This window comes from Monodon monoceros, unplaced genomic scaffold (genome assembly GCF_005190385.1).
Source record: "Monodon monoceros isolate NGI ecotype Baffin Bay Population unplaced genomic scaffold, NGI_Narwhal_1 Super_Scaffold_6, whole genome shotgun sequence".
Lineage (NCBI taxonomy): Eukaryota > Metazoa > Chordata > Mammalia > Artiodactyla > Monodontidae > Monodon > Monodon monoceros.
Genome location: NW_021703783.1, coordinates 27,607,246 through 27,634,308, shown reverse-complemented (window position 1 = coordinate 27,634,308; position 27,063 = coordinate 27,607,246). Strand labels below are relative to the sequence as shown.

General features: G+C 36.3%; 1 protein-coding gene across 3 annotated transcripts in view; it reads left to right on the top strand.

The window, feature by feature from the left end:
- The window catches only part of CPNE8 (copine 8), a 310,582-nt gene that overhangs the window by 210,802 nt on the left and 72,717 nt on the right, over positions 1-27,063 (top strand). For all 3 annotated transcript variants that reach the window (XM_029205052.1, XM_029205053.1, XM_029205054.1), the window contains exons 11-13: positions 14,378-14,453; positions 25,219-25,272; positions 26,282-26,343. In XM_029205052.1, the coding sequence (XP_029060885.1) occupies positions 14,378-14,453; positions 25,219-25,272; positions 26,282-26,343 (192 nt within the window). The remainder of the gene's footprint in view (positions 1-14,377; positions 14,454-25,218; positions 25,273-26,281; positions 26,344-27,063) is intronic.

The window sequence follows — 27,063 nt, the reverse complement described above, 5'->3', positions numbered from 1 at the left end:
TGAGTGGTCTGTTCATATTTTCTATTTCTTCCTGGTTCAGTCTTGGCAGGTTGTGCATTTCTAAGAATGTGTCCATTTCTTCCAGGTTGTCCGTTTTATTGGCATAGAGTTACTTGTAGTAATCTCTCATGATCTTTTGTATCTCTGCAGTGTCAGTTGTTACTTCTCCCTTTTCATTTCTAATTCTATTGATTTCAGTCTTCTTCCTTTTTCTCTTGATGAGTCTGGCTAATGGTTTATCAGTTTTGTTTCTCTCTTAAAAGAACCAGCTTTTAGTTTTATTGATCTTTGGTATCATTTCCTTCATTTCTTTTTCATTTATTTCTGACCTGATCTTTATGATTTCTTTCCTTCTGCTAACTTTGGGGGTTTTTGTTCTTCCTCCTCTAATTGCTTTATGTGCAAAGTTAGGTTGTTTATTTGAGATGATTCCTGTTTGTTAAGGTAGGATTGTATTGCTATAAACTTCCCTCTTAACTGCTTTTGGTGCATCCCATAGGTTTTGGGTCATCGTTTCTCCACTGTCATTTGTTTCTAGGTATTTTTTGATTTCCTCTTTAATTTCTTCAGTGATCACTTCGTTATTAAGTAGTGTATTGTATAGCCTCCATGTGTTTGTATTTTTTACAGATCTTTTCCTGTAATTAATATCTAGTCTCATAGCGTTGTGGTCGGAAAGATACTTGATACGATTTCAATTTTCTTAAACTTACCTAAGCTTGATTTGTGACTGAAGATATGATCTATCCTGGAGAATGTTCCATGAGCAGTTGAGAAAAATGTGTATTCTTTTGTTTTTGGACGGAATGTCCTATAGATATAAATTAAGTTCATATTGTTTAATGTATCATTTAAAGCTTGTGTTTCCATATTTATTTTTCATTTTGGATGATCTGTCCATTGGTGAAGCTGGGGTGTTAAATTCCCTTACTATGAATGTGTTACTGTCGATTTCCCCTTTTATGGCTGTTAATATTTGCCTTATGTATTGAGGTGCTCCTATGTTGGGTGCATAAATATTTACAATTGTTATATCTTCTTGGATCGATTCCTTGATCATTATGTAGTGTCCTTCTTTGTCTCTTCTAATAGTTTTTATTTTTAAGTCTATCTTGTCTGATATGAGAATTGCTACTCCAGCTTTCTTTTGGTTTCCATTTGCCTGGAATATCTTTTTCAATCCCCTCACTTTCAGTCTGTATGTGTTCCTAGGTCTGAAGTTGGTCTGTTGTCAACAGCATATATATGGGTCTTGTTTTTGTATCCATTCAGCCAGTCTTTGTCTTTTGGTGGGAGCATATAATCCATTTACATTTAAGGTAATTATTGATATGTATGTTCCTATATCCATTTTCTTAATTGTTTTGGGTTTGTTATTGTACGTCTTTTCCTTCTTTTGTGTTTCTTACCTAGAGATGTTCCTTTAGCATTTGTTGTAAAGCTGGTTTGGTGGTGCTGAACTCTCTCAATTTTGCTTGTCTGTAAAGGTTTTAATTTCTCCCTCAAATCTGAATGAGATCCTTGCTGGGTAGAGTAATCTTGGTTGTAGGTTTTTCTCCTTCATCACTTTAAATATGTCCTGCCAGTCCCTTCTGGCTTGCAGAGTTTCTGCTGAAAGATCAGCTGTAAACTTTATGGGGATTCCCTTCGGTGTTATTTGGTTTTTTTCCCTTGATGCTTTTAATATGTTTTCTTTGTATTTAATTTTTGACAGTTTGCTTAATATCTGTCTTGGCATGTTTCTCTTTGGATTTATCCTGTATCAGTCTCTCTGTGCTTCCTGGACTTGATTAACTATTTCCTTTCCCATATTAGGGAAGTTTGCAACTATAATCTCTTCAAGTATTTTCTCAGTCCCTTTCTTTTTCTCTTCTTCTTCTGGAACCCCTATAATGAGAATGTTGGTGCATTTAATGTTGTCCCAGAGGTCTCTGAGACTGTCCTCTGTTCTTTTCATTCTTTTTCTTTATTCTGTTCTGCAGTAGTTATTTCCACTATTTTATCTTTCAGGTCACTTATCCGTTCTTCTGCCTCAGTTATTCTGCTATTGATCCCATCTAGAGTATTTTTTATTTCAATTATTGTGTTGTTCATCATTGCTTGTTTCCTCTTTGGTTCTTCTAGGTCCTTGTTAAGTGTTTCTTGCATTTTCTCTATTCTATTTCCAAGATTTTGGATCATCTTTACTGTCATTATTCTGAATTCTTTTTCAGGTAGACTGCCTCTTTCCTCTTCATTTGTTAGGTCTGGTGGGTTTTTATCTTGCTCCTTCATCTGCTTGGGTTTTTCTCTCTTCTCATTTTGCTTATCCTACTGTGTTTGGGGTCTCCTTTTTGCAGGCTGCAGGTTCGTAGTTCCCGTTGTTTTTGGTGTCTGTCCCCAGTGGCTAAATTTGGTTCAGTGGGTTGTATAGGCTTCCTGGTGGAGGGGACTAGTGCCTGTGTTCTGGTGGATAAGGCTGCATCTTGGCTTTCTCTTGAGCAGGTCCATGTCTGGTGGTGTGTTTTGGGGTGTCTGTGGCCTTATTATGATTTTATGCAGCCTCTCTGCTAATGGGTGGGGTTGTGTTCCTGTCTTGCTAGTTGTTTGGCATAGGGTGTGCAGCACTGTAGCTTGCTTGTTGTTGAGTGAAGCCGGGTCTTGATGTTGAGATGGAGATCACTGGGAGATTTTCCCCGCTTGATATTACATGGTGTTGGGGGGGTCTCTTGTGGACCTGTGTCCTGAAGTTGGCTCTCCCACCTCAGAGGCACAGCACTGACTCCTGGCTGGAACATCTAGAGGCTTTCATCCACACGGCTCAGAATAACAGGGAGAAAAATTAGAAAGAAATAAAGAAAGAAAGAGGATAAAATAAAAGTAAGATAAAATAAATTTATTAAAATACAAAATAATTGGGCTTCCCTGGTGGCGTAGTGGTTGCAAGTCCGCCTGCCAATGCAGGGGACACAGGTTCGTGCCCTGGTCCAGGAAGATCCCACATGCTGCTGAGCAGCTAGGCCCGTGAGCCATGGCCACTGAGCCTGCATGTCTGGAGCCTGTGCTCCGCAACGGGAGAGGCCACAGCAGTGAGACGCCCGTGTTCCACAAAAAAAAAAGAAAAACCTTATTAAGAAAAAACAAAAATTTTTTTAAGTAAAAACAAAAACGTACGGACAGAACCCTAGGACAGATGGTGAAAGCAAAGCTATAGAGACAAAATTCACACAGAAGCATACACATACATACTCACAAAAAGAGGAAAAGGGTAAATAATAATATATCCTGCTCTCAAAGTCCACCTGCTCAATTTTGGATGATTCGTTGTCTATGCAGGTATTCCACAGATGCAGGGTACATCAAGTTGATTGTGGAGATTCAATGCACTGCTCCTGAGGCTGCTCGGAGTGATTTCCTTTTCTCTTCTTTGTTTGCCCAGCTCCAGGGGCTCAGCTTTAGATTTGGACCCGCCTCTGCGTGTAGGTCGCCTGAGGGCACCTGTTCTTCGCTCAGACAATGCATGGTTAAAGGAGCAGCTGATTCAGGGGCTCTGGCTCAGGCCGGTTTGGAGGGAGGGGTACCGATGTGGGGTGAGCCTGGGGTGGCAGAGGCCGGTGTGACGTTGCGCCAGCCTGAGGCACTCCGTGGGTTCTCCCAGGGAAGTTGTCTCTGGATCTTGGGACCCTGGCAGTGGTGGGCTGCACAGGCTCCCAGCAGGGCAGGTGTGGATAGTGACCTGTGCTCACACACAGCCTTATTGGTGGTGGCAGCAGCAGCCTTAGCACCTCATGCCCGTCTCTGGGGCCCGCTCTGATAGCCGCGGCTCGCGCCCGTCTCTGGAGCTCCCTTAAGCAGCGCTTTTAATCCCCTCTCTTCGCACACGAGGAAACAAAGAGGGAAGAAAAAGTCTCTTGCCTCTTTGGCAGGTCCAGACTTTTTCCCGGACTCCCTCCTGGCTGGCCGTGGTGCACTAACCCCTTCAGGCTGTGTTCATGCCGCCAGTCCTCTCCCTATGATAGGACCGAAGCCGGAGCCTCAGCTCCCAGCCCCCACCCATCCCAGCGGGTGAGCAGACAAGCCTCTCGGGCTGGTGAGTGCTGGCCGGCACCGGTCCTCTGTGCGGGAATCTCTCCGCCTTGCCCTCCGCACCCCTGTTGCTGCTCTCTCCTCTGCGGCTCCAAAGCTTCCCCCCTCTGCCATGCGCAGTCTCTGCCCGCGAAGAGGCTTCCTAGTGTGTGGAAACCTTTCCTCCTTCACAGCTCCCTCCCACTGTTGCAGGTCTTGTCCCTATCCTTTTGTCTCTGTTTTTTCTTTTGCCCTACCCAGGTACGTGGGGAGTTTCTTGCCTTTTGCGGGGTCTGAGGTCTTCTGCCAGCGTTCAGTGGGTGTTCTATAGGAGCAGTTCCACGTGTATGTGTATTTCTCATGTATCTGTGGGGAGGAAGGTGATCTCCATGTCTTACTCTTCCGCCATCTTCCTCAACCAAGCCCTTCTAGTGATTTTTAAATTTCAGTTATTATATTCTTCAGCTTTGTTTTGTTCTTCTTTATATTTTCCAGTTCTTTATAACCTTCTTACTGTGTTCATACATTCTTCTCCCAAATTTGTTGAGCATCTTTACGATCATTACCTTGAACTCTCCTTGGTAATATTCCTTATTTCCAGTTCATTTATTTCTTTTTCTGAGGTTTTATCTTATTCCTTCATTTTTAATATATTCTTCTGTCTGTTCATTTTGTCTAATTCTCTATGTTTATTTCTATGTTTAGGTAGGTTGCTTATGTTTCTCAGTCTTGGAGAAGTGGCTTTATGTTGGAGACATCCTATTGAGCCGAGCAGCATACTTCCCTCTGGTCACCAGACATATCACTCTAGTTGAGCCCCCTGTATGGGCAGTGTAGGCCCTTCTCTTTTGTCAGTGCTGGCTACTATGGGATGCTGGTAAACGTGGCTGACTCTTGCCCTTGTTGTCTGCCAGACCCTGCCTTGTGTCTTTACTGGTGGCCTGCTGGTAGGTGCAGTGGGGTTCCAATGCTGGTGGCTGTGTGGCCTGGGAGTTCTCAGGGTTGGTGCTAGCTGCTGGTGGTTGGTAGATGTCCTGGTCCACTGGCTGATGAACCTGGGAAGGTTCAGTTCAAACCCAGGCAGGTTTGGGCCCACTGATTGGAGGGGCAAGTCCCAGAGTGTCTAATTGCAGGACCCTGGCAGGGGGAGGGGTCATTACAGTGGAGGGCTCCTGTCTGCCCACTAGGGGGCAGGGCTGAGTTTGAGGCAGCTGCCTGCAAGGCCCAGAGAGCCCAAGATTGGTGCCAGTCTACTAGTAGGCTACTCCAGCGTATTGGTAGCCACGTTTTCAAGTAATCAATGGCTACGTTTCACTAATGTCTCCTTTATTGTACAGTGCAGCTTTATACACTGTATCTGGAATATGTTCTTAAAATATGTAAATAGAAAAGGTATACTAACCATTAGCAAGGTTATCTATGGATAGTGTGATTAAATACCCTTTTATTTACTTTTTTATGCATTACCTTATCCTCAAGAATTTTACCATGAGCTCTTAAGAAAAGATGTCAATCAAATGTATAGAAATACCAAGATTATAAATAAATCAATTTGACATACCAACTCGCCACTTCTACAGCGTGACTAGATATTCCTAATCCAATTCATACCTTTTTATCTCTGGGGTTGAGAGATAGATGATTACGTCAACAAGCAGAGATTTTACCTCTGGGACCGATATACAATGGAGGATACGTAACAAAGGATTCTATCTAGGAAATCTTTAGCAATAAATACAAATATTGGTAATAGTAGTTTGATTAGCTGTTAATAGAAAATGTGGTGTCTTTTTACTGAGCTAGAATCTATTATTTTCTTTAAATTAAATCCAGAAAAATTCTGGTTGCTTCAGATGAGCTTGGGAAGAGCGGATGAGTGGAATTCTATATTCCAAGTATAGATGCTTAATTAAGGGTGAGTGAGCTGGCAGAAGTTAAACTGGCTCCCAGATCACTCATTTGTTCCAAATTTCAAATTCATCTTTATAGAGAATATATATTAAATTTTTTCTTACTCATTTAATTAATATAATTTGTATGCTCATTGATCTTTTTCTGTAATCAGGATCAAAATATATTGAAATTTTCTTATTGCCAGAAACATTGTGGACCATTTACAGCAGTGGTCTCAATTGAAGGCTTGCATGAGAATCCCCTGGAGAGCTTTTCTGAAAATAGGATCTTTGCAGATTCTACTTCAGAAGGCTTGGGGTGCAGTCTAAAGGTTTGTTTTTGAAAAAACTCCCCAGGTCATGCTGATGCATATTTGGGTTGAGAACCAGTTTAGAAAATCATTCTGGAATAGGATAATAAAAAACCTCCGATGGTGAAACTGTTATTTTTTTTTTTTTTTGAGATTTGGAACAGAAGATCAATACAATTAAACCATGTTTATGGATATAATGGACTTGGTTTTGGACTTGGTGAATTTAAAATTCTAATATTAGCTTTTGCTTAGTCTTGATGATACTCCAAATGTAAACCTATTTTATAGTCTCAATCAGATAATACTAAAACTCTCCTGATGATCTCATGCCAGAGGAATGAAAACATTTCAGATGACGTCAACCTATTTCTGTTGTGCTTTCTTACACATGGCTCAGCTCTCTCTTCCTAACAGATTCAGATATTTCCAAGTCCTGGCTAGGTTTTACCCAGTTTCTCTTTATCTCTCCCAAGAATGTGCTGCTAAAGATTTTGCCATTTACAGTATTTCCTTTTCTCTTTCCCACCCCCAATTCCTGTTTTCAAAATTATATATCACAGTGGAGATGTATATCAGGCTATTAGAGCTATGAGACTAGGGAATTGGAGAGATGTCGGAATATAAATTAAAGGTATAAATTGGAGAACCTTCTACTTTAAAAATTTATTTGGAACAATTTAAGTATATGTGATTGCTTCATGAGAGTCTTAGGAGAAAATTCTGCAGAGCTGGCCATAAAGGTCTTACAGTTAAATGAAACTTCTGGTTGTGAGTATGAAGACTTTTTGCTAGTAATGATGCTTGTCCTTCTTTTTTAGATATGAAAATTAAGGCTCAGAATGTGGAAGTGACTTGTCTATTTTATATGACTATTAGGTAGTCATAGCTTTCAAAGCAAACTACTGTTTATTTCTCTGACATAACTGCCTTTCTAAGTGCTGCTTTTATCTCCCATCATCTTAGTGTAGGAAAAATGGAACATGATATTCAGACGTCCAGAATCTTTCCTTTGAAGCACAGGTTCTTCCTTTTAGCATTTGATGGTAACTATAGCAGACATAACCCGAAAGAATTAAAACAAGACAAAAATAAGATTTTAGCCACTTATTCATGTTATAGTCAAATCACACTTAAAAGGCAAATTGTATTGATCTGAAGGAAAACTAAGACACAGAATATTGTCACTACCAGTGAAAACTTAGCTTTGGTAAATGTTCAGATATATTTGAGAATTTGGTGTTATTTATTTATTTTAAAAAGTTTTTAACCAAATGACTGAGCTGAGCTACCTAAAAGATAGATACTTAATGTCCTGAAGTTTGATTCATTGCTCTCCTACATCAAGCATTTCTACTCTGTTTTTGATATTTAAACTCTGATGTTCAGTTATGATATTCTTAGTTCCAACCTGCTTGGGTGCATAGTTTTGGTACTCACAATTTCTAATTTGTGCCTATACATGCAAGTTGAAGATGGGAAAACAAAAACTGAAGAATAGGTTTTATTTAAAGTATACAGATAATAGTGTATTTATATTATCTAAGTAATTGCTTCAATTATCCACTTCATTAGAAATGGAAGGCACAACTTTCTCTTGTATGTACGTTTTATAATGTTTAGAATCATTTCTGCATTATAGTTTAAGCCATGTATTATAGCCCACATTAAGATTTATGTTACTAAAAATTAGCCACATCTTAATATTATGCTAGCACCACATAAAATTTCCATCTTTGGCATTGCACTCAATTTGGCACAATCAAGGAATATCTGAGAATAAGCCATTCTCTTGCATTTTTCTTATTTATTCTGTGTGCATATTTAAACAGATTAAATGTAATTGTTTGGCATTAAGATTCAGTTAGAGGGAGTACTCAGTAACTATATTGTGAGTAGTAAATAAGGTCCTTAAAAAGAACTAAATTTGGTATCACAATTTCTCCTATATATAATATGTATTATGTAATGTTTCTAAGGAAGTCAAAGTAATCTGGACTATTAACTTTCGAATTTCAGGTTAATTATATATATGGCATGTATTACGGTCATATATGCAACACTAAGGGGTGTTGCAGAATTATTTGCAACCTTTTTCAGAAGCAAATCTTCTAAATCTTGAGCTTGATACACACTTGAAATAAAATTTTATCAACATATGAAAATATATGTCTATTTAATGATCATGCTACTTAAGTTGCTTGATTTACTAGAATTATTCTATGATTATGACTCTGGAATAGAGATACAATACTTGTTAACTCATATTTTTTGGCCTTAATTTGTGATTTTATCTGTAGAACAGAATAAACATACAAACTAGAGAAGAATTTTTGATGTGCAGTTTTCCCTATGATTTATGTTTAAAGTGAATTCAAAATTGGAATATTTATTTAGATCTATATAAAAATATTCTTATATTTAAATCTTCACACATTCACAATGCCCATTTGAAGCCATTACTCTCTAAATAGTTCTTTATTGTTATTTTACTAACTGTATAGAATAAGATATTTAATATGTAAAAAGAGTTGAGCATATATTCACTTTATATTACATGCTAATATATTTGTATATAGAGAGCGTATTTTAAACAAGCAAGCCAATGGAATGTATGTATTGTAAATTTATATTTTAACCTCTCAAATTAATTTTAACATATATTGAGGTTATGCATTTATGGCCATTTTCTAATATAGTACATTTCTTCCAAGAACCCAAAACATATTTCTGGTGTTCTGTTCAGAACAACTCAAGTTAATCAATTAAACTTTTTTTCTCAAGTGGATGAGAAAGTATATTTTATGATTTTGAGGGGTGAAAACTTTTACTAAGAAGCCTAATGACTTAACCAGAGTCAGTAGAACCCAAAGGTAGAACCAACAGGAAAACATTATCTTTACTGAGTTGCATGGATAGTTCTTTGATTTCCACTAGAAAATTCACAGATGTTTAGGTTGGGTTTTAAGCACAAGTTTCCTACTATGCTTAGTATTAAAGAAGAGGAGCTTCTACAAATAGGGATTATCCATCTAAAAGTACTCACTCAGTACTTTTAATGTTGATTAATGTCTTAGATCTGTATCTCTCGAAAACTCAGGTATTCTGAAATTTTGCTTCATAGTCTTCTGGAACCTCATATAGTTAAAAATATATTAATTTATTCAAGCTTCTAACCAAAAAAAGAACTTTTATGTTATCTTATTTCCATATCCTAATACTTTGAAGATATTTACACTGTTAAACCCATTATCATAAAAATTACACTGCTCAAAAACATAAAGAATTATTAGAGCCACCCAAAATACCTCAAAAGTTTGTTTCTCCATAAGTAGTACAAGAAAATAATATTCATTTAGAGAAGTGGAAAGAATAGTTATATAGGTATTCAAAAAGATCTTATAAATCTGAATGGTGATAAGTAGTTATTATTTTTATATTAATGTGAAGTATATTAATATAAAAATAAGCACACAACTCCCTGTAGCTGAAAGTCTTTGAAATCTGCAAGTTCTGAGCTGCCACATGAGATCTATGCCAAGGATTACAGTAAACTCTGTCAGCTTTAAATGTGAAATTTCACCAAAGTGAGATGATCATTTTTTAAATTTATAGCATGTACATTTTTTACTACCAATGCCTGATCTACACAGCACAAAATAAAAGTAAATTTTGTGAATTACTTGGTTTTATTTGAGATAAATATTCTAGGCAATTTGGATGACTGCTTTCAGACTTGAATTACCTGAATTATCTATACATGTTAATTAGAAACTACAACAACAATAATTCATATTTTTCTACTGTGTAAACACACTTTTTTTTAGCTTGTAAGTCTGTTAAATCTGAAACCTTGACACTGATCAAAGAAAGCTCTCCAAAATGCATTTTTCCCCATAGGTTTGAAAGAACTTCAATAGCAAATTTACTTTAATTTCCTCATCTTTGTGACTTACCACTGGCAGTTGATCTCTCTTGTCTCTTCTGGAGTACCTCAGTCTGTCAGGAAGGTAATGGACAGTATGGAGACCGGTGGCCAGAGAGAGCATCCTTCCACAAGTAAGGATGGCAGTGGAGCTAAAACACTTATGATGTTTGTTGGCAACTCTGGCACCACTGTAGGAAAAAGTGTCCCTACACATAGAATAGAGAAAATATGCCAGAGGCGAAGAAGGGATTGTTCGCCACTGAAAAGACCTTAACCATAGGGAGCAGTGGACTGTAGTATGCAACTTGCCAGCTTTTGCTATTTCAGGCTGGGAATTGTGTGGTGTGTGTGTGTGTGTGTGTGTGTGTGTGTGGGTATTACTCCTGTCAGGTTTTTTCGCTTGCACTTTCCTATCAGTACAAGCCTTGGTTAGAGAAATGATAGCATCCCTGTGTTCCAGTCTTAAACATTGTGAGAAAGCAAGACAAGTTAAGATGATATCATTATCTCTTAAAGACATTACAGTAGTAGTCAATGCTTACAGAGAATAAACAAAGCTAGCAATATTATAGCAAATCTAGATAGATGAACAAATAGATTTATCTATGAACTCAGGCAAGTTTGAGTGAAAAAAGTAATACATAAATTAAGTACTAATTTATGAGCACTAGCCCAGAAATATACCAGTGTGTTAGCAATCAATTTATAAAAGCATATGATACATAGCTAAAATAAAATTTTTTAAACTATGAATTGAGCCTACCTTCTTATGACTGGTGTTTGTGTGCTTTTTTTTTTAGTCTTGAATAAAGGTTACAGTAAGTTTCCTAAGTACAAATGAGTTCCATTACAAGAGCGCGTTCATAAGTCCAATTTGTAGTAAGTCCAACAACTTTAGCCTAGGTACCCAACTAACACAATCGGCTATATAGTACCGTACTGTAATAGGTTTATAATACTTTTCACACAAATAATACATAAAGAACAAACAAACACAAAGAAATAAAGAAAACATTTTTAATCTTACAGTACAGTAAGTTGAAGAACGGCAGTTGACAAAGGAAACTAAAAATTCCCATGCATTTCAAGAGATCTATGACAAAATTGACCTGAGAATTATTCACTTATCCACCCAGATTCTTCAGATGTATTCTTGAGACAAAGTACCTTATGTCTAGGCTTGGCTATTTCATTGCTGTTGCCACTTATGTTTATGACCTTTTGACAAATCATCAATTCTTGATCATCCATTTCTCTGTATCTGAATAGATGCAATGATGTGTTTTCTGTATGTCACAGAAATCTTGTCTTGGAGCATGAAATGTAATTTGTGACTCAATACATTTTCTCCTCTACAGCACAAGGATGGCATTGCATTTGTATGACATGCAAATTAAGTGTTTTATGCAAAATAATCATCTTTAACAAGATTCAGAAGGGGGAACAAGTATTTTATTCATTCTTTATTTATGTTCTGTCTTATTCTGAAAAGATCCAAGGAAGCTTATAATAGGACATAGTGAACTAAACTGTGAGGAAATTGAAGCAAAGGGAAAATAAGAGTAAGATATCTGAAAAGGTTGCTGAGGATTCCTAGCACATCATGAAAACATATCGTGCTAGAGATGTGCCACAAATTTGGCTTAAGCTCTTTTAACAACCAACTTCAGAGGCAAAAATCTTGTTTCATGATAAACAGGGTCTTTTCAGAATAGGACACAAGTGAGCAGCACAGATTCCTAGCACTGAGACCAAAGAGAACTGTACCCCTTTGTTAATCACTCAACTCTGCAGGGTAACAAATTTAACAAGAACAAAACAGATCTAAATGTTCAAAAACTGCTTCTTAGAAAGTTTCACCATGACTTCAGCATGGCATGTCAGTGTGCAGTTGAGGAAACCTGACCATTGCACTTGGGTCCAGATTTGCCACTCTGTTGGACAGGTTTTATCCAGATGGATGTATTACATGTTCTTGAGATGTGATTGAGTAATTGCATAATTAATCTCAACTGAGTAATGGAAACCAGTAACTATTGCTTCTCTCACCCAAGTTCTTGATTAGTATTGAGTGGCAGGAGGCCTAAACATTGAATTTAAACAATGAACCAAACAGGGGTAGAATTTACACAGTCAGAAAACTACCATGAGAGAGTAAATGATCCAGCCATTTTCTAAGGCTTCAATATTAGGTTCCTACCACAAGTGTGGTGAGCTCTGGTTATACAAGGCTTGTCCACACTTACCAATATCAAAGTGTTGTGTTTAAAGTGCTTTAATAGAACATTTTCTCGGTGACTATTACTTAAGTTATATAAAACACACATAGCAATGGAAGAGGATAGGTTCTAAGCAGAATTTCCATAACTCAGAATTTTTAAGATTTCTGTGAGAGATATCACAGTTATAAGCTTGCACTTCTAAAAGTCAAAGAGAATTATTTTATTTATAAGAAATATGTAGCACGAAAGTACTGTTTTGTAATTTTCCCTGTGTAAATTGAAAGAGTGGATACTGGAGGTTTGGATTCACAAATGCAAAAATGCAAATATATTTGGTTACAGTCTTCAATGGTCTTTCCTTTTATCATTTTCATGTGTGTAGATCTGCTTTTGAAAGTTAAATCTAAAAAAGGTCAAGGTGCTACTGGTGTAAAGAGGAATGCCTTGTATAGACTATTGTCATAAATGTAAAAGATCTTTAAGATAAGGGAGAACTGGGAGGCTGGATATCTGAGTTTTATCTTAATTAAAAAAAATTTTTTTTTTTTATTACAAAAATGCTACTTAAATTAATGGCAGCAAGTTTTCCTTTGAAATCCCAGCTTTACCAATCAGTAGTTTGGTTGGCTAGCCACAATTTGCTTGTTGCTTGTTACTGGTCATCAGGTCTATGGGAGGTTTATGGATTTTAGTGAATCACAGTTAAACATAAACCTGCCTGGAGTTTGGGGAAAATATCCATTTTTATGGTAATAAACACCTCACATTTGCAAGCAAATGGGCCAAGCTTAAACTCTTATGATACAAATAGCAGTGACAACACCCCCTATGTTTGTTATACTACTTCAGCTCCTACAGTCTTTATCTTCTTCCTCTGATGCATTACATTTCACCACTGCACCAAATACCAGCATTTTATGTTTATTTCTCAGCAGTGTGTGTTCAACCTAGTGTTGACCATTAAATTAGTGCAGAGTAGTAGAATACACCTCCCTTCTAAACTGGTGCATGCATAAGATCTGTTTTACAGTTGCATAAGCCAGCCTCAGTAATCACATTGGTAAGGATTTTATATTGAGAACTAACATATGCTTTCTCAATCCTTACCCTTCCACACCTAAACTGAGAAGGCACCTGTAGAAGTTCTGCTTTCTGAGAAGGCAGTGATGATTGCTTTAAGGTAAAGAAGTTTAGAATAACCATGTTTTGTATTAACAATGTACTTTAAAATTATTAGTTTAAGGCTTGGTGAATATTCTCCATGTTAATGTTTAAAAATAGTGTCCCTTTGGGGCTTCCCTGGTGGCGCAGCGGTTGAGAGTCCGCCTGCCGATGCAGGGGACACGGGTTCATGCCCCGGTCCGGGAGGATCCCGCGTGCCGTGGAGCGGCTGGGCCCGTGAGCCATGGCCACTGGGCCTGCGCGTCCGGAGCCTGTGCTCCGCAGCGGGAGAGGCCACAAAAGTGAGAGGCCCGCGTACCGCAAAAAAAAAAAAAAAAATAATAATAATAATAATAATAATAATAATAATGTCCCTTTTAAAACTAGTGTCCTATTACATCCTGGTCATAGAAGAGTTTGAAGATTTTGTATATTATATTTGTGATTATTGATATGGATAATAATAAATTTTTGAGTGTCTTAAACTTTCATCCTAATTAATAGTTAATCATTTGGATAGCATAGATGATGAAATGCTTTTGAGATATGAGTTATTAAACTTAATATACCTATTTGAAATATTAGCATTGGTGGGATAAATTAAATATTTTTTGAATACTAGCAAAATGTAATTTTGGGTATGCGTAACAATTAAAGAACAATGAAATTATGTATCAGTGTGTTTTAAATTATCACGTTGTTATGTTCATAATAATATCAAGCATTTTTCATGATTAAACTATATTTTTTAAAGCTTTAAAACATAATTAACAAATGTATGAAAACTAATACTATGTATATTTTTCCCCTTAATTTTAGTCATGATTTCATTGGAGAATTTACAACAAGCTATAGGGAACTTTCTAGAGGGCAATCACAGTTCAATATATATGAGGTAAGAGGAATTTTATTTTATTATTATTTTTCTCTGGAATAAGTATATATATTCTTTTAAAGTATAGGTTTTTACAAAAGATAATTGCCAAAGGTTACCAATATGTGTAAGAATCTTTAAACTTATTGAGCAGATTGGTTTTTGAGATTAAACAATAGTATTTCTCTTCAAATCACGTGGTCTTTCAAATCTACTTTGAGTGATTTAAAAATTCTTGCCTATGAAACCTTTGTTTATTTTAAAAACATTCAATATAGATACAAGTTTATTCTCCCTTGAGCTTCAGCCTTTATGTTTTGCCTTCCTAAGCTCTTCCTCAATCCTTTTTTAATAAAAATAGAAAAATTTTCTGTGTCGGCATGGTGTTAACATAACAAGTCGTTTTTTTGCTTAGTATGTTTGAACATCTTAGTTGTTATTTAGATGAAAACTGAAGGAAATGAGAAAGTAGGATTCAGTCATTAAAGAAATCCAAGTTATTAAAGCAAACACACTAGTTATTTCTGCCTTAAACCTATCTTGCCAGTTAACTACCAGGTACGTGTTGAGCATAAAGTATGTTCTAGCACTGTTAATCCTTGAGCTTTGTTATCTGTACATTCTCTGTGACTTTTTTTAAAGACATTTTTGATGTGGACCATTTTTAAAATCTTTATTGAATTTGTTACAATATTGCTTCTGTTTTATGTTTTGGTTTTTTGGCTCTGAGGCATGTAGGATCTTAGCTCCCCAACCAGGGATCAAACCCGCACCCCTTGCATTGGAAGGTGAACTCTTAACCACTGGACCACCAGGAAGTTCCCTCTGTGATTTTTTAAATTTAATATACATCATTAGCAAAGGAGAATATCTCAGTACTTAGTCAATAATGATAACTCTTTCCTGCCAGATTGGCACTATTTGACACTAAAATTGACCTCCTTTAAGTTAAGAGTGGAGGAATCTCCTTCTCCTATCACCTTCTTACTAGGCTAAAGCAGTTGTATTCCATGCATTCATTCATTTATTAGTTTATGAATAAAATATTTATGACATGACTTCTATATTCCACACTCTATATTAGGCCCCAAGGATACAGCAATGAATGAAAATTTCACTGTCTAATGGGAGAGACAAACACGTAAAATGCATTTAGATTATCTGATAGGTGCTATGTATACCTAGTTGACTATGAGATATCTAGAGTGGGGTGCAGCAAACTTATCCCAAGAAAGCTACCCAGGCAAAGACAAAGTTGGAGTAATGGATCAATTTTTCTATCTGGGTCTTTCGGAGACAGAATATTAAGGCTCTAAATAGACAGTAGAAGTAATATAAGACAGGTTGTACTTGTATGGATGCCTGTTTTTTTCTCCAAACCCTCAAGGCTGAGGAGAAACAACACATGCATACTAGTCCTCCTTGTACTTAGAATTCATTTACTGCCAGTCACATAATGCTCCAAAGATCAATTATTTTGAGTTTTCTTAGCTTTAAAATGTCTTCTTCTCTTTGGATCTCTCTTATCCAACAAAGCTTGCTTAATGAGATTGGTGTCACATCTGATGTTATGACAAAGAAGCTTAGTAACAATTATTCCTTATTAAATACCTGCATGAATATTTGTGCCATAACTTCAAATAAAAATGTGTTCTTATTATTCATATTATCAATAGAAGAGATCAGTCTGAAGAAAATCTGGAGGAACATTATATGTTTTGTCTAAGTAGTTTTAGAATTTCGATGGACAGCTAGCTCTTGGTCCAATACACTGGAAACTTCATTTTCTGCACACATGTAAGCGATTCAGTTTTGTTGAGGCAACCATGGAAATTTTCAACAATTATTCCTTCAAATATTCTTTCTGCCCCTTTCACTCTCCCTTCTCCTTTTGGTACTCCATGTATATATATATATATATATATATATATATGTTATGCTTGATCATATCTCACAAGTTCATATTTTTTTCTTTTTCTTTCTTAAACTAGAAAATCTCAACTGACCCATCTTCAATATCACTCATTATTTCTTCTGCCAGCTCAAATGTTCTATTTAGCTCCTCTAGCAAATTTTTCATTTGTTACTGTGCTTTTTAAGTTGAGAATTTCTACTTGGTTCTTTTTTTATAATTTTGACCTACTTATTGATTTTTCTATTTGGTGAGACATTGTTTCATACTTTATTTCTTTATATATAGCTTCTTTAGTTTTTTAAACATATTTATAGTAGCTGATTTGAAGAATTTATTAAATAAATCCCATATCTACAAGTTCCCAGGGGCAGTTTCTATTGATTGCTTTTTTCCTCTGTATGGGCCATACTTTCTTGTTTCTATGCATGTCCTGTATTTTTGGTTGTTGTTGAATGTTGGAAAGTTTTAAAAAATATAATATAGTAACACTGGAGATCAGATCCCCTGCTTTTCCGGGATTTGTTGTTGTTGCTGTTTGTTTGTTTAGTTACTTTCCTGGAGTAATTATGTAAAGTCTGTTTTCTTTGCCGAGTGGGTCATTTCAGTCTGTGCCTTGGTAGCTAGTGGTCAACACATGATTTGACAGAGATTTGTGTATGTTGGTGCACTTCTTATATGCTCCAATTATAAAATTCTGCCTTGGCTTTCACTTGCTGTTTCAACAGAGACTCAAAGTCAGTCAGAGTTGAAGGATTAGGGCTTCCTTAAGGTCTTCCCTGGCCATGCATACAGTCCTGCATAAGCATTTGGTCTTCTTGATCCCCAGCAATATGCCTGAGCTTTTAAAAACCCCCTACTTGAGATCGGATTAAGAAGGTGGAGGAGTAGGACATGGAGCTTACCTTCTCTCACAAATTACATCAAAAATACATCTACATGTGGAGCAATTCTCATAGAACATCTACTGAATTCTGGCAGAAGACCTCAGACTTCCAAAAAGGCAAGAAAAATCTCTGGATAAGGCAAAAGAAAAAAGAGGAAAAAAAAGAGAGAGAGAGAAAGGAATCAGGACAGGACCTGTGCTCCTGGGAAGGAGCTGTGAAAGGGTAAAGTTTTCCACACACTGGGAAGTCCCCTTACTGGCAAGGAGATCAGTAAGGACAGAGAGGGAGCTTTGGAGCCTCTGAGGAGAGCACAGCAACCAGTTTACAGAGGGCAAAGCACAGAGAGACCTGCACACATGGTCAGTGCCACCCACCCAGCACTCCTCAACCTGAGACACTCATCGCTGGTGCAGGTGGGGGCTGTGTGCTGAAGCGCTTGGACTTTGCTGGTCAGACCCGGGGGAGAGGACTGGGGTTGGCTGCATGAAGACAGCCTGAGGGGGGTAGAGTGTGGTGTGAGAGGAGGCCTGGGCCCACCAGACAGGGAGGGTGCTATTGTTGGGGGACATGTGAGGAGAGGGGTGGGCCCACCATAGGAGCTTCTTTCTCCACACACACTCTCAGGTGGCAGGGCATCATCTATATGAGCTCCAGAGGTAGGTACAAGCTGCCACTGCCATCTCGGACTCCAGAGGCAGGTGCAGAACACTGCCAAGGGTCCTGTGACGGGGAGCCAACCACAGCTCCTGCTTTCCTGGGAGCATGCACAGCCTGCCACCACCAGAGAGGGTTCTGTGACTGGGCACCAACAGCTGCCCCAGATTCCCTGGGAAGGTGCATGACCCACCATGGCTGCCAAGGGTCCTACAACCCAGAGCCAACCTCTGCCTCCACCTTCCTGGGAGCCCACATGAGCCACGTGCCTGCACACCCCTTATCAAGGGGAAAATGGCCAGCACACACTGAGGAAAGAGATGGCAATCATCCAAACCAAAAACAGCCCTCATGACAAAAAAATATTAAACCCGTACAAGCTATGCAGGGAGGCTCCTGTATATAAATAGCCCTCCAATACTACAGTAGATAGCTGTTTCCCCTAAACTCACAGAGAAAGAGACATATAAGCAAAATGAAGAAGCAGAGGAACCACTTCCATTAAAAGCCCAAGAGAATTCCCCTGAAGGAACAAACAATGAAACAGATCTCTTCAGTCTAATAGACACCAAGTTCAAAAAGGAGGTAATGAAAATACTGAAGCAATTAAGAAAGGCTATGGACAGAAATGCAGATTACTGTAAAAAGGACTAGAAACTATAAGGAGGAGCCAAGAAAATTTAGAAAATTAATTTGCTGAGATGAAAGCTGAGCTAAAGGCAGTGAGTAGCAGAATGAATAATGCAGAAGAAAGAATAAGTAATCTTGAAGATAGAATAATGGAAATTACCCAATCAGAGCAACAGATAGAATGTCAAATGCAAAAAAAAAAAAAAAAATGAAAGCAATATGAGACTAATGGAATAATATAAAATGTGCCAATCTATGCATAATAGGGATTCCAGAAGGAGAAGAACGAGAAAAGGGGATTGAAAATGTATTTGAAGAAATCATGGCTGAAAACTTCCCAAACCTAAAGAAGGAAGCAGATATCCAGTTACGGGAAGCACAGAGAGTCCCAAACAAGATGAATCCAAACAGACCTACATCAAGACATATTGTAATAAAAATGACAAAAGTTAAAGACAAAGAGAAGATTCTAAAGGATCAAAAGAAAAACAAAGAGTTCTTTACAAGGGAACCCCCATAAAGCCGTCAGCTGATTTCTCTACAGAAACACTGCAGGCTAGAAGGGAGTGGCAAAACATATTCAACGTCTTGAAAGGGAAAAATCTACAACCTAGAATATTCTACCCAGCAAGATTATCATTTAGAATAGGAGGAGAAATAAAGAATTTCTCAGACAAGGAAAAACTAAAAGAATACAGCAATACTAAACCTATCCTAGAAGAAATATTGAAATATTTTCTCTAAACAGAAAAAGAGCAAGAAGACATAGGAAAGAGGAAATCATAATTTGAAAGTAAATCACTTAAATTAGCCAGTACACAGATCAAAAAGATTAAAAAAAAAACCTATTTGTGAAAGTGATGATAAATACAAGGAACAGCAAAAGGATAAACATGAAGATGTAAAAAAAGGACATCAAAATCATAAAATGTGGGGAAGGAGAGTAAGAAAATGCAGATTCTTGGTGTTGTTTAGAATGTGTTTCCATCTATATGACTATCAGTCTAAAGCAAGCAGATATAGGAAGAGGATAATGTACTTGAAAAACAGGGCAACCACAAATCAAAAACATACAAGAGATTCACAAAAACCAAAAAGAAGAGAACGCAAGCATAAAATAAAAGGAAATGATCCAATGACAAAAGAAAAGCAAAAAGAAAGGAACAAAGAAGAAACAAAGAATCAACTGGAAAACAAGGTCTAATATGGCAATAAATACATATGTATCAATAATTACCTTAAATGTCAAGGGACAGAATGCTCCAATCAAAAGGCATAGAGTGGTAGCCTGGATAAAAAACAAGAGCTTACAATATGCTGCCTGCAAGAGAAAGAAACCCCCCCTTAGGGCAAAGGATATACATAGATTGAAAGCAGCGAGGGGATGGAAAAGATATTTCATGCAAACGGAAATGAAAAGAAAGAGGGTGTTGCAATACTCATATCAGACAAAATAGACTTTAAAGCAAAGGTGATAAAGGACACGATATAATGAAGAAAAGATCAATACATGAGAGGATTTCACACTCATCAACATATATGCACCTAATATAGAAACACCCAAATACATAAAATAAATACTAACAGACATAAAGGGAGAAATTGATGGGAATACATTAACAGTAGGAGACTTTAATACCCCAATCACATCAATGGACATATCTTCTAGACAGAAAATCAATAAGGCAACAGAAATCCTAAATTATACAATAGAACAGTTAGACTTAATTGATATTTTTCAGGATATTACATCCAAAAAAAAAAAAAAAAACAGAATACACATTCTTTTCAAGTGCATATCAAACATTTTCTAGGATTGACCACATACTAGGGCACAAAGCTAACCTCAACAAATTTAAGAGTATAGAAATTATTTCAAACATCTTCTCTGACTACAACAGCATGAAGCTAGAAATCAACCACAAGAAAAGAAATGAGGAAAAAAATGATTCCATGGAGACTGAACAACATGCTACTAAAAAACCAATGGGTCAAAGAGGAAATCAAAAAGGAAATTAACAAATACCTTGAGACAAATGACAATGAAAACACAACCATACAAAATCTATAAGATGCAGCAAAAGCAGTTCTTAGAGGGAAGTTCATAGCAATACAGGCCTTCCTCAAAAAGCAAGAAAAATCTCAAATAAACAACCTAACCTACCACTTAAAAGAATTATAAAGAGAAGAACCAACAAAACCTAAAGCCAAAAGAAGGAAGGAAATAATAAAGATCAGGGAGGAAATGAATAAAACAGAGATTATCAAAACAGTGAAAAACAAAAAATCAATAAAACCAAGAGCTGGTTCTTTGAGAGGATAAGCAAAGATGACATACCTCTGACCAGGCTCACCAAAAAGAAAAGAAAGCGAACCCCAAAAAACAAAATAAGAAATGAAAAAGGAGAAATCTCAACTTATACCACAGAAACATGAAAACATACCATGAACAATTATACACCAACAAATTTGACAACCTAGAAGAAATGGACAACTTTCTAGAAACATACAGCCCACCAAAATTGAATCAAGAAGAAAGAGATAACTGAGCAGACTGATCACTAGAAGTGAAATAAAATCTGTAGTAAAAAAAATAATAAAAATCTCGCTACAAACAAAAGGACCAGATGGCTTCACAGTTGAATTCTACCAAACATACAAAGAAGAACTTATACCTATTTTTCTCAAACTCTTCCAAAAGATTGAAGAAGAGGGAACACTCCCAAAGACATCTATGAAGCCACCATCACCCTGTACCAAAACCAGACAAAGATACCATCAACAAAGAAAATTACAGACCAATATCTTTGGTGAATATAGATGCAAAAATTCTCAATAAAATATTAGCAAACTGAATCCAACAGCACATAAAAATATCATACACCATGACCAAGTGGTATTCATTCCAAGCTCACAAGGATGGCTCAACATACACAAATCAATCAATGCAATACACCACATTAAAGAAAAGTCAAAAACTACATGATCATCTCAACAGATGCAGAAAAAGCATTTGACAAAATTCAACATCCATTCATGATAAAAAAAACTCTTACCAAAGTGGGAATAGAGGGAATATATCTCAACATAATAAAAGCCATTTATGACGGACCCACAGCCAATATAATACTCAATAGTGAATACTCAATGGTGAAATACTCAATGGTAAAAGCCTTCCCATTAAAATCTGGAACAAGACAAGGATTCCCACTCTCACCACGTGTATTCAAGATAGAATTGGAAGTCCAGCCACAGGAATCAGACAAGACAAAGAAAGGCATCCAAATTGGAAGGGAAGAGGTAAAATTGTCACTATATGCAGATGACATGATACTATACATAGAAAACCGTAAGGACTCCACACAAAAACTTCTAGATCTAATAAATGAATTTAGCAAAGTAGCAGGATACAAGATTAACATTCAGAAATTGGTTTCATTTCCTTACACTAACAATGAAATATCAGAAAGGGAATGTAAAACAAAACAATACCTTTCAAAATTGCACCAAAAAAATAAAATGCTTAGGAATAAACCTGACCAAGGAGGCGAAAGACTTATATGCTGAGAACTATAAAATACTCTAAAACATTAATAAAGGAAATTAAAGAGGATTCAAAGACATGGAAATATATCACGTGCTCTTGGATTGGAAGAATTGGTATTGTTAAAATGGCAATACTACCCAAAGCCATCTACAGATTTAATGCAATCCCTATCAAATTGCCTATGACATTTTCACAGAACTAGAACAAATAATCCAGAATTTTATATGGAACCATAAAACACCCAGAATTGCCAACCCTGAGGAACAAAAACAAAGCAGGAGGTATAACTCTCCCAGACTTCAGACAGTACTACAAAGCTACAATAAATAAAGTGGTGTTGGTACAAAAACAGACATACGGATCAATGGAACAAAATAGAGAGCCCAGAAATAAATCTACACACCTATGGTAAATTAATCTTTAACAAAGGAGGCAAGAATATAAAATAAGAAACAGACAGTCTCTTCAGCAAGTTTTGCTGGGAACGTTGGACAGCTGCATGTAAATCAGTGAAGTTAGAACACACCCTCACACCATGCACAAAAATAAACTCAAAATGGCTTAATGACTTAAACATAAGATATGACACCATAAAACTCCTAGATGAGAGCACAGGCAAAACATTCTCTGACATAAATTGTACCAATGTTTTCTTTGGTTCATCTCCCAAGGCAATAGGAATAAAAACAAAAATAAATAAATGGTACCTAATCAAACTTACAAGCTTTTGCATAGCAAAGGAAACCATAAAATAAGCAAAAAGACAACCTACGGAAGGGGAGAAAAATATTTGCAAATGATGCAACCAACAGGGGCTTAATCTCCAAAATATACCAACAGCTCATACAACTCAACAGCAACAAAAAAAACAAAGAACCCAATCAAAAAATGGGCAGAAGCCCTTAATAGACATTTCTCCAAAGAAGACATATAGATGGCCAAAAAGCACATGAAAAGATGCTCAAAATCACTAATTATTAGAGAAATGCAAATCAAAACTACAATGTGGTACCACCTCACACCAGTCAAAATGGCTATCATTTAAAAAATCTACAAAGAACAAATGTTGGAGAGGGTGTGGAGAAAAGAGAACCCTCCTACACTGTTGGTGGCAATGTAAGTTGGTGCAGCCACTATGGAAAACAGTATGGAGGTTCCTCAGAAAACTAAAAATAGAATTACCATATGATCCAGCAATCCCACTCCTGGGTGTATACCCAAACAAAACTATAATTCAAAAAGATGCATGCATCCCTATATTCATAGCAGCACTATTCACAATAGCCAAAACATGGAAACAACCTAAATGTCCATTGACAGATGAATGGATAAAGAAGATGTGGTACATATATACAGTGGAATACTACTCAGTCATAAAAAAGAACAAAATAATGCCATTTGCAGCAACATGGATGCAACTTAGAGATTATCATACTAAGTCAGAAAGAGAAAGACAAATACTATATGATATCACTTATATGTAGAATCTAAAATATGGCACAAATGAACCTATCTACAAAACAGAAACAGACTCACAGACATAGAGATCAGACTTGTGGTTGCCAAGGGGGTGGGGGGAGAGGGATGGACTGGGAATTTGGGATTCGTAGATGCAAACCATTACATTTAGAGTGGATAGACAACAAGGTCGTACTGTATAGCACAGGGAACTATATCCAATCTCCCGAGATAAACCATAATGGAAAAGAATATTAAATAAAGAATGTATATATATGTAAAGCTGAGTCACTTTGCTGTTCAGCAGAGATTGGCATAACATTGTAAATCAACTACACTTCAATAAAAAATAAATTTAAAAAATAAAAAGGACAAAATTGAAAAAAATTATAAAATAAAACAAAACGAAATGTTAAAAACAAAACCAGAAACAACCCAAGCAGCAGGAGCATCTAAGGAACGGAAACAATTAGCAACTGTGGGAGCTGGGATGTAATTAGATTGGGGTTCTTGTTGTTTTTGACTCCAATAATGGCTAAAATCTTTTTCTACATTTATTCTTTTAAAGGCTTTGTGCAAAAAAGAAAACACACAAGTTACTTTTATATTCTTGTAAAGAGTCTTTATAACTGCTGATAAGATGAGACAAAGAGGAGGTGGTCCCTATGGATGTTTTCTTAGCTTCACTACCTTGTAGGGTATGATTCTCAGCCAGGCAGAATTAAATGGGATGATGAAAAGCCCATGGATAATAACTTAAAATTAAAATTAAATAAAATCCAACTTAAAATTAAATAAAATCCTAAAATGAAAACAAATAAGTAAATAAATAAACACCTCCTACTGCTTTACAGATCATTTTGGCAGGTAAAGACCTTCTCCTGGTGGTTCCCCAGGCTTATGGGACTACCTTCAGAATTGCAGTTGTGCTGGTTTGGAGCTAGTTTTAAGGCTGTTGCTAGGTCTACTGTGGGATCTGCAGTCGGTATGCTTGTTACTAGGGGCTCAGGTGAGTGTGGATTATGTCTGGTGGTGGGTGGATGAGACTGGCTCCAGTACTTTTGTTGAGTAGGGTGGTCCTGGGCCATGGTTCCTTTTCAGGGTGTACAGTTGGGTCCTCAGTCAGTCAGCCTATTTCTAAGTTTGTGAACCGGTGTGACTCCCACTGGGACTCCCACAAGTACTCCAAACTTTTACACGTTATTATGTATCTGATGGAAATTATTACCATTAAAAGCAATAAGTAGAGCCCATAAATATTCACATATTTGGGTGATTTGTCATGTTAGTGCATTTAATCAAATCAAATGTATTATGTCTCTTGGATATATTTTATTTATTAGAGAAACCCATAGTTTTTCTACAAAGCAATCACTATTATTTGGGACCTTGAATATTAAAAATCTCTCTCACATCAAGAAGATGTAAATGGGTAGGGTCATCAATGCATAAAGTTACTGAGAAGAATATTACTGAAAGAATATTACTGAAAATATATTTTGATATAAGATGATCACTAGTAGCTTTTGCAGAGAAGTTTTGGCTGATAGACTATCTAGCAGTCATACTAAAGGCATTTGTAAGGGAATAAATAAATGCCTTCATGACAAGAAGTGAAAGGCACCAGGTTGGACTACACATTTTTAAAATATTTCAGTATAAAACCTGACATTGTAATTGTTTTATCTGCTCTTTAAGGTGATAAATCCCAAAAAGAAAGGAAAAAAGAAGAAATATACTAATTCAGGAACAGTAAGTCAAATTTTATGTTATTCATTAAGGATTCAAATAAATGAATAAAAAATATATATAACATTTTGTATTGAATAAAAGCTACTAAAAACTGCGCTGTTTCACTTAGAGTTTTAATGTGAATGTATATAATAAAAAATTAACTTGCTATGGGAATTGTAATGGAGAACACATTATAGGAGGTAGTGACCCAGCTTCCTGCAAGTTGTCCTAGGGGTTGAATGGCCTCTGAGAGATGAAATTTTATTATGAATTCTTCAATAAAATCACACTAGAGAAAATCAAGTAGAAGTGAAAAAGTGTAAGTTGTAATAAGAAATATACTCTTTATAGGCTATACTTAAGACTTGTTTTATAAGATGTGAAAGTATTTGTTTATAGTGCATTAAAATTGACAACTCTGTGGAAATGCTGGACTAAATCAGTACAGGAAGGTGCAAAGATGAAAGTATGTTAAAATTGTGAAAAATCAAAATCATCCTATTTTGATAAAAAATATACTGAAAATTTTATCCTATGATTAACTGTCCTTGGGAGAAGAAAATATAAGTTCCCTCCAAGTTTCCTTTTAAAAGATTTTTATAAAGCAAGGCATTTAAAATATTAGATGGCCTCATTACAGGTCCCTGACAAAAACACCCATTTCTTTTTATATGGTTTAGCTCACTGATTTTGATTTTTTAGTTTTAACCATTTTATAGCTTCCTTTCATCTTTCCTTTATATCTAAAATGGGAAGTAACACAGTGTCCTTGTAGATAATTTGCATGTTCTTCAAAGGAAGTAAACTGGTCATAGAAAGGAGTCATTTAATTTTTTGGCCCCTTTTCTTCTGATAATTTTAAATGTAAGAAAAATCAGTCCTAGTAAATTTTAATAAAGAATAATATCTTTATTAATTTTCAAAATACTAGGAAACATGATTTACTCTCTAACAGAAAAAAAGTCCATTTGGGGATGCAATTAGTACTAGCAGGTAATTCTGCCTCCTTTTTCTTTTCTTTTTTCAGGTCACGTTACTTTCTTTCGTGGTAGAAACAGAAGTTTCATTCCTTGACTATATTAAGGGAGGGTAAGTCATTCTCTGAAATTGTTTCACTGCTTAAGAAATGGTGAGAGGCAAGTTTGAATGTGTTTAGAAACTTCATGACAACAGCAGTCAGAGACATCACGTATATAAGCCTCTTACTAATTATAATTAAGCAGGGTTTTGGGGGGTTTTTTGTTTTGTTTTGTTTTGCCAATACTGATTTATTGCTAGAGTGTTGTCAAGCCAAAGAAGGATTGAGAGAATGAGGGGGGCCAAAGGAACAAAGACAGTTTCCCCCAAAACAGAGAGCTTACCCCCTTTTGCTCTTTGTTAAGAAAACAAAACAAACAAAAGCTGTACTTGCCCAAATGGGGAACCTCTGCTATATATGGGCATCTTGAAACCTGCCACCTGGATACATAGACTAAGAAGCTACAGGGTGATTGTTTCAATAAATTTAAAAGAAAACGTACTAAGTAGGAAAAAATGTTTGCCAACTCTCCTTAGTATTTCGATGTTTGTGTATATTTTTGTCTTTAGAAGATGGGAAAATAGAAAGTTGAATTTGTCATAAAAAATAGATTCCTGTATAAATAAACTCCTTGGTAGCTGTAGCTAATAGTTGATTAAAAAGATGGACATTTCTTAGCATGCTCTTTATAAACTTAAAAAAAGTGCTTGATAGATCTGGCTATAATTTGCATGTTGAAATGATGATTTGAAGTTTTAAAATACTAAAAATTCCTTTTAGTTTTTGTTTTG